The sequence below is a fragment of the Acyrthosiphon pisum genome, chromosome X (assembly GCF_005508785.2).
Source record: "Acyrthosiphon pisum isolate AL4f chromosome X, pea_aphid_22Mar2018_4r6ur, whole genome shotgun sequence".
In the NCBI taxonomy this organism is placed as follows: Eukaryota; Metazoa; Arthropoda; class Insecta; order Hemiptera; family Aphididae; genus Acyrthosiphon; species Acyrthosiphon pisum.
In genome coordinates, this window is record NC_042493.1 from 41,405,813 (window position 1) to 41,417,154 (window position 11,342).

At 36.0% G+C, this 11,342-nt stretch overlaps 3 protein-coding genes and 1 long non-coding RNA gene across 4 annotated transcripts; 3 read left to right on the forward strand and 1 right to left on the reverse strand.

Annotated features, from left to right (window-relative positions):
* The first annotated feature begins 465 nt into the window (after window positions 1-465).
* Window positions 466-2,565, forward strand: LOC103308533. The gene is made up of 2 exons (XM_008182064.1): window positions 466-1,190; window positions 2,028-2,565. The coding sequence occupies exons 1-2, from the start codon at window positions 466-468 to the stop codon at window positions 2,563-2,565; spliced, it is 1,263 nt and encodes a 420-aa protein (XP_008180286.1).
* A 113-nt stretch (window positions 2,566-2,678) lies between these two features.
* LOC103308532 (ATP-dependent DNA helicase PIF2-like) lies at window positions 2,679-3,836 on the forward strand. The gene has a single exon (XM_008182063.1). It carries the CDS (start codon window positions 2,679-2,681, stop codon window positions 3,834-3,836), a length of 1,158 nt encoding a protein of 385 aa, XP_008180285.1.
* Window positions 3,837-3,852: 16 nt separating this feature from the next.
* On the forward strand, window positions 3,853-4,269 carry LOC103308531. The gene has a single exon (XM_008182062.1). The coding sequence runs from the start codon at window positions 3,853-3,855 to the stop codon at window positions 4,267-4,269; it is 417 nt and encodes a 138-aa protein (XP_008180284.1).
* A 2,387-nt stretch (window positions 4,270-6,656) lies between these two features.
* Window positions 6,657-7,040, reverse strand: LOC107882962. The gene is made up of 3 exons (XR_001679012.1): window positions 6,993-7,040; window positions 6,746-6,930; window positions 6,657-6,684 (listed from the first exon to the last, which is right to left on the reverse strand). It is a non-coding gene; the product is annotated as an uncharacterized LOC107882962 (long non-coding RNA).
* Between the last annotated feature and the right edge of the window lie 4,302 nt (window positions 7,041-11,342).

Genomic DNA, 11,342 nt, shown 5'->3' on the forward strand with positions numbered 1-11,342 from the left:
GCCATGACGTGCCGTTTAACCAAATGTCTCTTTTAAGATTTTTAATATTAAAAAAAAACTAAACGTCATATAGAAATTCTGATTCTTGCGTCGTCTTAAACACATAAGACCAAACATTTATACGTAAATTAAATTTCAAAAATAAAATGTTTAGGAGGGTAAATCGTTGTGAGAAGCAAGGAACTTTTACACGTATAAGATAGGCAATTACGATGAGTAGGGCCCAATGACGTCACGCGGCTATTTTACATTTCTTAATATCTCTTTAAGTAATAATTTTTTTTACATCGGATTTTCACCAAATCATTTCAAAAACTTTTTGCCGAATCGTATCAGGGACTTGTGGATCACATCAACCAACAGCTCCAACTTGACGCACCCGTGGCGGGCGTCGGCCGTAGGATGATTTTGCCATCGTCTTTCACAGGCGGTCCCCGTTTCATGAAACAGTGTTATCATGACGCGATGGCAATTGTGTGTAAGTGTGGAAAGCCTAATCTTTTTATTACATTTACGTATAATCCTAGCTGGCCGGAGATCTCACAAAATCTACCAAGATGGGCAACGGCAAGCGACAGACCGGACCTGGTGACCAGAGTGTTCAATGCGAAACTCAAGCAGCTGATGCGCGACATAACGATGAACAATATATTTGGTAATGTCGATGCATATGTTTATACTGTCGAGTTTCAGAAACGAGGACTGCCACACGCCCACATACTGATCATTCTGAGTGAGGGTAGCAAGTTGCTAACCGCCGACGACGTCGACAATGTAGTGTACGCCTTCTTGCCAGACCCGGTGACTGAGCCGCGTCTATTCGATTGTGTGACGAGACACATGATACACGGGCCGTGTGGCACGCTGAACCCAAACAGCCCATGCATGGTGGACAACAGTTGTTCAAAGAAGTTTCCAAAAGAATACAGCGAAGAGACTGTATACATTGCTGACGGTGGTTACCCAAAGTACTGTCGGCAAAACAACGGACCTGTGGCCAGGGTTAGAAATCAAGAGGTCAGCAATGAGTTTGTCGTGCCTTACAATCCGTACCTGTTAGCAAAATACGATGCACACATTAACGTAGAGACATGCTCTACTATGAAGAGTGTTCAGTATTTGTATAAATACGTATATAAAGGGCACGATGCTGCGACCATGGAAGTATGGAACGGAAATGAAATAGACAGGTATGTTATCAAAATGCATTTTTCTATAACTCAACACATTATATTCTTTCAACTATAGCATTTGTAAAGTTTTTTTGCATAGACTTTTAAACACAACATAGAACAGCAGTACTTTGTAAATTAGAAATTTCATATATATGTTATTCGTTTGTTTCATTTGACAAGCATTTCACACTACAATAACTTAACACTACAGTAGTTGTCCACTAATAGTATATCATTAAGAAATTGATTACATCATGTTATTAACTTTTATAAATTAAAAAAATAAATTGGATTTTTGAAAGCCATTTAACACTTATTAGACTAAGTCTTAATGTCTTCAGTTATGTATAGAATATAATTAAAATACAAAAAAAAAAATTAGGAAATTATAATATATACACTATAACCACTTTATATATATGAATATATATATGAATAGATTGACTGTTTTGAAAGTTCTGTATTATTTTTGTGAACCTTAACTACACTTGTGTTAAACTATAGGTGGTGTGTAACCACAACACATTTATTTCAAATTCCTTTTTTTATATATTCATGTTCTATTGGTACCAATTATAGAAATATTAATATATATTGTTATATTAATCCAAAAAACCAACAAAAACAACATTTATCGCATTCTTCTTTATTAGCATTGCAATAGTGTTACACTATACTTAATATACTATACATAATTACATTTATTATACATACATCACAAACAATAGTATTACAACATTTTACTTACGACAACATTTCATATATGTACAATAATATGTAATAATGAGATTTTAAATATCTATTGTTTTTTTTTGTACAACTTTATGTTTTAAAAATATTTTTCATACATAGATACATAAATGTTGTTTTCAGTTACATAAATTCGAGGTACGTCAGCCCACCAGAAGCCGTCTGGAGGTTGTTTGCGTACAAACTACACGACATCAGTCACACGGTAGTTAGACTTCCGGTGCACCTAGAAAACTACCACAACGTGTACTTTGCGCGTGGACAGGAACTACGGGGGGTACAAAACAACGCCCTACCTCGAACAAAACTCACGGCGTTCTTCGCGCTCAACGAGAGAAACGTTGATGCCAGACAGTATCTTTACCACGAGATACCGACACATTACACTTGGCAAGCATCGTCAAAAGAGTGGAGACTGCGGCGAATACAGGCACCTCGCGAGACGTTATCTCGAATGTACGTCGTCAACCCACTGGATAGAGACCGTTTTCATCTACGATTGCTACTCTTGCACAGAAGAGGCCCGCGGTCTTTCCGAGACTTGAAGACGGTAAACGGGGTAGTGCATGCCACATACGCGGGCCGCCGCCGGTTGCGTTGGGATTGTTGGAAGACGACGAAGCGTGGCGGGCGTGTATGACAGAATCATCGGCGTTGGACACAGCAACTCAACTGCGTTATCTATACGTCACGATACTATTGTTTTGCCACCCCGCGGACCCCGCGGACCTGTACCGGCGGTTTGAAGTCAACATGATGGAAGACTTCAATCGGCGCTTCCAAAACGTCGACCGCGCTAGGGCGGCGTGTCTCAAAGCAATCAGAGACCTACTTCGTGCACGCGGAAAATCACTCGACGACTACGGTCTACCCAGTCCAGACGAAGATCTACTGGAACCGGATCAAGACGACCCAATGTTCGGTGCAATAGACGCGGCCGTTGCCTGGCAACAGCGATTGCGCGAATTGAACGACGAACAACGAACGGTGTACGATCGAGTGATGGCGGCCGTCGATGACAACCGCAACGTTCAGAAAATGTTCTACGTCGACGGGCCAGGAGGAACGGGAAAAACGACGCTATACGGATGCCTAATATCGTCGCTTCGTAACAGACAACAAACGGTGTTGAGCGTGGCATACACCGGGATCGCCGCATCCCTCATGGAGGGCGGCATGACGGTGCACTCGACTTTCGGATTGCCATTGGGAACGCTGACCGAACAATCTACTTCGAGTATTACCATGCAGTCTTTGCGCGCGCAAAGGATACGTGAAGATTCGCTGATTGTCTGGGACGAAGCGCCCATGTCCCCGGGCCTACAATTCACGGTGGTCGATCGCTTGCTCAAGGACATCATGGGATCGGCACTACCGTTTGGTGGTAAACCAATACTGTTAGCTGGCGACTTCAGGCAGATATTGCCCGTCGTTCGCCGGGGGAACAGGAGCTCCATCGTCATGTCATCTATCAAACGCCACTCATTGTGGAGAGAGTTTGAACAGTTTCGGCTGACCCGGAACATGCGCGCCGACAACGACGCCGACTTCGCTGCTTGGCTACTTCGGCTCGGTAACGGTCAACTGCCGTCGGTCGACGGTATTCCAGACACTGTCGACATCCCACCGCAACTGGTTTGCGACGTTGTGGATTTGACCGATTTTGTCTATCCGCAGCGAATGTCGTTGGCCAACGTCGACGAGTTCGCTCGGAGAATCATACTGTGTCCCCGCAACGAGGAAAGCCAACAAATAAATTCAAGTGCTACGTCGCGTCACGGGCGCCCAAAGGACGTACTCATCCATAGACACAGTTGTGATCGACGACGCCGACGAAGCGGCAAACTACCCGACAGAGTACCTCAACTCTCTGCATTCGAACGGGCTACCGCCGCACAAGTTGACGCTTAGAGTCGGTTCGATCGTCATGTTACTGAGAAACATTGATCCGAAAAGACAACATTGCAACGGGACGAGGTTGGTGGTCACTGAACTGCGGCCACACAACTTCAAGGCGAGGAAGTTGTCCAGCGCCGACGACGGGCAGGACGACATCATCTTACCCGCCGTTGCGTTGACTTCCGGTGAGGAAGACGATTTGCCTTTTCAAATGAAGCGGATTCAATTCCCGGAACGGTTGTCGTTTGCCATAACAATCAACAAGTCTCAAGGTCAAACGTTCGACAGAGTCGGTTTGCTCCTGCCGTCACCCGCCTTCAGCCATGGGCAGCTGTATGTTGCGTTTTCAAGAGTGAGGGATGCGCAATCCGTCAGAGTCGGCATGTACTGCGATGGAAATGGTCGATTCGTCACCAAGAATATTGTGTACGCAGAAGTTCTCTGACGCGACTACAGGTAGTTATATAATTAATATAATTATACAATGTTCACTCAGGGGAAATATGTGATCCTCTGGGGTCTATGTGACCTCCCCCGGGGTCTTTGTGACCCCCCGCCCCCAGGGTCTTTGTGACCCGCCTGGGGTCTTTGTGACCCCCCTGGGGTCTTTGTGACTCTGTGCGGAGAGAAAGTTTGACAACCTCCACGTGGTCTCTCTGGATGCGATTACACTTAACGGTGTATTCGTAACTAATGTCAAACGTTTGGTTAAGATTTTGAAAGCAAAATCACTAGGATACTTAGGATTTTGTTTTTATATTATGTCTATATGTACCAATAACTTTTAAACACAATTCAATATGTACAATTCTATAAACATGTGATGTTATTAGTATAATAATTTAAATATGATTTTGTTTGATTTATAACATTTTTTTTGTATTCAATCTGTAATTATTTTTTTGGTAAATTATATTATATATTCTTAATAACTAATATCAATTACAATTTTGAAAAAAAAAAACTAGGATACTTAGGATTCTGTTTTTATATTATGTCTATATATACCAATAACTTTTTAACACAATTCAATATGTACAATTCTATAAATATGTGATGTTATTAGTATAATAATTTAAATATGATTTTGTTTGATTTATAACAATTGTTTTGTATTCAACCTGTAATTATTTTTTGGTAAATTATATTATATATATTCATAATAACTAATATCAATTACAATTTTGAAAAAAAAAAAATAGGATACTTAGGATTCTGTTTTTATATTATGTCTATATATACCAATAACTTTTAAACACAATTCAATATGTACAATTCTATAAATATGTGATGTTATTAGTATAATAAATTAAATATGATTTTGTTTGATTTATAACAATTAATTTGTATTCAATCTGTATTTATTTTTCGGTAAATTATATTATATTACTAACTAATGACAAACGTTTGGTTAAAATTTTTAAAGAAAAATCACTAGGATACTTAGGATTTTGTTTTTATATTATGCCTATATATGTACCAATAACTTTTAAACACAATTCAATATGTATAATTTTATAAAAATGTGATGTTATTAGTATAATAATTTAAATATGATTTTGTTTGATTTATAACAATTTATTTGTATTCAATCTGTAATTATTTTTTGGTAAATTATATTATATTACTAACTAAAGTCAAACGTTTGGTTAAAATTAAAAAAAAAAATAGCCTAATATATATTTTTATATCAAATTATATTTCATTTGTAATAATGTTTTGTCTATTATGTTATGTTTGCTTTTATGAACAACTTCAAAACGCAGTTTCATGTTTAATAAATTTGTACTGTTTGAACAACTCATTAATTCTTTTTACCCATACCACTACTAAGATATCAGTAATATTTTTATGTGTCAGATTGTATTTGTCTTAACACTGTTATGACCATAGACGCAGTTGATAGCATCAAATTTTTATTGACTATATTATTATGTCATAGGTATTTGGAAACATTTATTTCCAATACATTATAATTTTCATAATAATAATAATTCATTATTACCTATTCATAGGTACCTATAAGAATAATAATATAGATAAAAGTGTATTATTTTATAGGTTACTGTTTATATTCAGATTAATGTGAAGGTGTAAAAAATTAAGTTGTATGAAAAGAAGGGGGGTGTCGGGGGCAGGCCCCCCTGAACACTTAAGTCGACATAAATCTAGCACACCCATAAATTTAACCCAAATTGCGCATATGGTTAAGACCTATGCTATAGTTACTAATATTTATTTTTATGATTTTTCGTGATATGTTTGTGTTCATGAATAACTTTTAAACACAATTTAATTTGTAATATCTGTATCTGTATAATTAATAATCATATATATATATAATGTAATAAATAAATACCTGTTCGTTTATATGATATTATTAAACACTTATAATAATTCTATTAATCAGTTTTAGGTTTTCACCTGTGTACATAATTTTGTTTTTTTTTTTTTTTTTTGATAAAAAAAATACTATACATTTTCATAGAGCTTTCTAACTTTTATTATTAGATATTATTAGACAAAACTGTTGTGTGATTTCATAACTTTTTGAGCACAAACGTTTGGTTGCGATGTCCTAATTTGGATGGATGGTCAATATCAACAATACCAAACTTGATATATATTAGCATACCTACCTACTTCACCATTTAAGTACACATATAATATACGTTCATCTAATGTACCTTAGACATAGGCTAGAAACTAACATATAAATAAAAAACAAATTAATGGGAAAAAAAAAATGGTTTTTATTCAGCTGAAAAACAAAAAATAAATTAAATGTAAACACAATTTGGTATGCAGTGAAGTTTCCAATTGAATACTTACATTCTTCGTAGCTGGACGGCTGTGAGTCCTGCAAATTACATGATTGTTAAAATCAAAATACACAAACATTTTAAGCTAGCTTTACTTACATCATTGCTGACGTCAACGTTGGACACCATCCCAGCAAGCTGTTCAACGTTGACGCCAACTTTTGGTGTTTCTTCCACCACCACCGCCTCCTCTTGAATCACCTCCATTTGATCAACTTGAGGTGGTGATGGTGGAAGACTGACCAGCTCCTTAGCAGCGGCGTTGCCTTTAGGCTTGCGGGGGGCTGAAAAAATAATTATTATCAAAACAAATGCTTTACAATACACACGAAATGTACACACTCACCGAGACATTGCCGGGCAATGTGCCCGTATCGGGAACACTTATAACAACCTGTAACAGAAAATGGACCATACACCTATTAGTAATAGCACTTAATCGGTTATAGTATAAATCTACTTACGTCTTTTGGACACTTTGCCCCCTTTTTTAAATGTTTGGTTGTTTTGGTTTTGGTATACGGGTGCCGTAAACACCCGTACACCAGCACCGTTAAACGTAAGTGAAACTGTTTGATGGAATTTCATTCTACATTTCAAAAACAAAACAAATTTAAATTTAATATTTATCATTTTCCCAGATATATACAATTCTACTGCTGCCCCGCGTCGGTTTGGTCGCATAAAAGAATTGAAGAGCGGAAAATATTTTAATTAGTGTGCTTGAAGAGCCAATTATACCTGGCACGGAAATGATCATTTAAGCAAACCAGTCGTCGTTAAATACAAAAAAACGAACCCCCCAAACATGAGATTGGTATAACTTATACACTATACATACGTCCAACGAAACTGTGGTGACATAGCACAAACATCTTTTGGACAAACAATGTTAATAATAACACATACAAATCATACAAATCACCGAAAACAAAACTAAACCGGGACACGAGGCATACAGTAATCATAGAGTACCTATAACTTATATAAGGGATAATGAATCATTTTCGTTCATTCATGTTAGTTTTACAATGAATTGACCTATTATTATTAAATATAATAAAACTATACTAAGGAGATTATCTGTGTTCTCTCGATCGACTTTTTACGATATTTTAAGTTAGGTATATGGCTGTATGTGTAAGATATAAAATAATGATACTCAGCTAATTTTCTTAATACTTACATAAAAATATTTATGAAAAACCAATAACGAACAGCGCACTATTTAATCTGGTCAACTAAAATTTACTACCTACGTCGTACGTGTGTAAGACTGAGACAACACATGTGATAGAGTACAATTTGCTCTCATTTAAATGCACACGTACCGAGTAAAATATTCCGGCATCACAAACACTTTAATATCATAATAATTATGTACAAAGTGGTATTTAAATATCTAATACTATAAAAGTATTAAAAAGTGTTTGAACATCAATCATATTTCACCCGCGCAAGTCAAACATAATTATAATGAAAAATATAATTGTAAAAGCGTTACGCGACGGTTATCGAATATTGGTAGTGGGTTAACGAACACAATTTTTTGGCTACGCAAATTAGAACACATGACCTACACTGCCTAATCATAGAATATTAAGTATAGTTATTTCAACAAACAATTGAGTTTTAAATCACATAATATTATACAGAAGACGTGCCGCGTGGCCCAGTTAAGAGGATGTCAGCGCACCATTTGTTTTCTCTCTCTGGTCCACGCGCAACATAGACAAAACGCATTAACGCGTTCATTAACGAATCATTTTTTCTATGTTTTTAAGTAATCTTAGAGTAAAATCACACATTACAAAAAAGATAGAGAATAATATTTTTGTGGGAATGACATATCGATTTTATATTTTATTGTTATTTGATTTGATGACTTTGTATTCGACTTTCAAAATAAACAAAAAAATGTTGTAAATTTAAATTGTTTTGAGACAATATTTAGACAAATCGATATGTCATTCCCTCAAAAATATTATTCTCTATCTTTTTTGTGATGGGTAATATTACTCTAAGATTACTTAAAAACATAGAAAAAATGATTCTGCGTAAATGCGTTCTATCTATATGGGCTAGAGAGAGAAAACAAATAGGTAGTGCTCTGATATCCTCTTGAGATATAATATTATGCTGTCTCCGTTTTACACACGTGCGACATGGTTAATTTTCGTTTGCCAGTTTCAATAGTGTGCTATTAGTTTTACAGTGAACTGAACTAGGTATAATTAATTAATAATTAAACTTATAAGATTATATGTGTCCTCTCGATCGACTTTTTACGACATTTTAATTTTTAAACGAGCTATGTGTATGCACAAATTATTTTCTAAAATAATTATAAAAACCAATAAAGAACAGCACACTATTTAATCTGGTCAACTAAAATTTACCACGGAATACGATTTACATTCATTCAAATGACACGTGCCCAGTAATACATTCCGTCATCATAAACAATTAAACGACATTTCACGAAGGTGTGTTTAAATATTGATCGAGATGGAATTAAATATATATTATATATATTATAATATAAGTATTAAAAAGTGTTTGAGCATAAATCATTTTACTCAAGCAAGTTAAACATAAAATGAAAAAAAAAAATCAAGACATAAGGCCAGTATAAGAAGGTATAATAAGCAATTAAATACGTTTACTTACTTCAACGGCGTCCAAATGTTAAATGAAATATGTCCGACGTCCGTCACTGATCATACAGCCTGTCCGCAAAAAAATGGATTTTCCATCACTCCACTAAATTAGGTAGGTACGAAGCCGATCGTATCGACAATTACGCGATAACGCGAAAGCTTCGTGTGAGAGAGATCGATAGTGAATACAGGTAGACAGACAGAGACCGTCACGATAAACGCGCCTTTGATATCATCATTATAGTCATTACACACAGTTCAACTGAATTATATGTTTTTACGCTGACATAATTTTTCTCTTCAGATATTATGTGTACAATATGTCAATATCATCCCTATGAATACAAGACTTGACACACTATTTTTTTAACGTATACGCAAAGTATGACCATGTACGATTCATATTAAATTTGTTGATATTGGCTGTAACATTTAAACTAAAGTACCTATCTGCAATTCATATACCTGATATACTTTTGAATATTGTACGCGATCGACGCACCCGGAGTACCTACCTAGGTGACTTCGGTGGACGTACATCGAATATCACATGAGGCATCTACTTGCATCTACTAGACAATCTAACACGGTTTTTAACTTTACATTGTTCCACAAATGAAAATAAGGCACCGGACATGTGACGGGAAACAGCACTGACACCGAAAGTTCAAAAATTTAAACATTCCCGCCAAACCACCAAGCGCTATCACTGATCATTATCAGCCATCCATAAACATAGATATTAAATAATGGATAGGCCATTTGTGCTTATCATGAAGATATCTAATTCATGATACGACCTCTGCCAGAATGAGAGACAATAATAAAAAGCAGTCTTTCTCTTTTCTCCATTCCGGCACACTACCCCCTATTTTATTGATGTAGGCATGGGCGCATGGCCATAACACAAATCGTATAATCACATAATCGACTACATCATTATCATCTACTACGAGCACAGTTGTAGAACTACAACGAAGTCGGACTGTTCATCATTCATAAAGGTAGACGGTAATCGAATTTCACTCATAGGCTATAGCCGCTAAATGTCTGTAATACCTGCCCACCAGATTTATTGTAGCACACATAGGTGCCCAACTTCAAAGTTAATCGATTTTCACTTCAGAATTCAGGTGACTGACTTGCTAGACACTCCACCACGGTTTTCGGTTTCACATTTTTTACACATACGAAAAAGCATCGGACATAAGCTGGGGGATCGTATCATACCTATCATTGTATTGCCGATTTCCATGAACCATGGGAGATTTCTAGACACTCGACTTTTAAACGAGACCGCCAAAGAGCCAGGTATTATCACGAATTTTTATCACCAAATCACCTCTGACTACCTAAGGCACTATCATTACTGTGTCTCCAAAATCGGTACCCTCTCTCAGCGAGTCCAACGGTCGTCCGAGTTTCACTTGACCACCACGAAGGCGCCGGAGGCGGCTTCCACAACGCCCGTAATCGAGGCACACTGGCAGCTAGTATCAGTATAAATTACTTAGATTTAGTGATAAGCGAACCGTTCCTAGATTATAATTTTCTTTGCGTATTTGTGATACTAAATATTCTTATCAATAACCCAATTTTTCTTATCAAATACAAAAAAAAAAATAATAATCCATTATCAATTTTTTAGTCATTGTGTAATCACTTTCAAAAGTGTTCTGGATCTTGGCGAAGAACTTCAAATTTTAAGGTTTTTATATTTTTAATATATTGGACAATAGTTCAAAAGAATATTTATTCAATTGAAAATAAAAAAAACGCTTTTTACGATTTTAGGTCATCAGTTGAATGAAAAAAAAGAATTTCCGTGGTGACTATCCTACAAATACTTTTTTTTATATTGTTTTTTTTGTGCTTTGTTTAATTAGTTTTTTATGCCTACTAAGGAAGTGTTTTTTTTAATTTGTTATTTTCACTTAATTATGAGTTAAATTGTTAAACAAGAAAAGTTGTATGTATTTTATTTATTTTATTAAAGAAAATCCTACAAATACTTTTTTTTATATTGTTTTTTGTTG

Coding starts and splice junctions, on each gene's coding strand:
- LOC103308533 (XM_008182064.1), top strand. CDS start 466: ATGGCAATTGTGTGTAAGTGTGGAAAGCCTAATCTTTTTATTACATTT. Junction 1,191..2,027: donor AACGGAAATGAAATAGACAG/GTATGTTATCAA, acceptor TTTCATACATAG/ATACATAAATGTTGTTTTCA.
- LOC103308532 (XM_008182063.1), top strand. CDS start 2,679: ATGATGGAAGACTTCAATCGGCGCTTCCAAAACGTCGACCGCGCTAGG.
- LOC103308531 (XM_008182062.1), top strand. CDS start 3,853: ATGTTACTGAGAAACATTGATCCGAAAAGACAACATTGCAACGGGACG.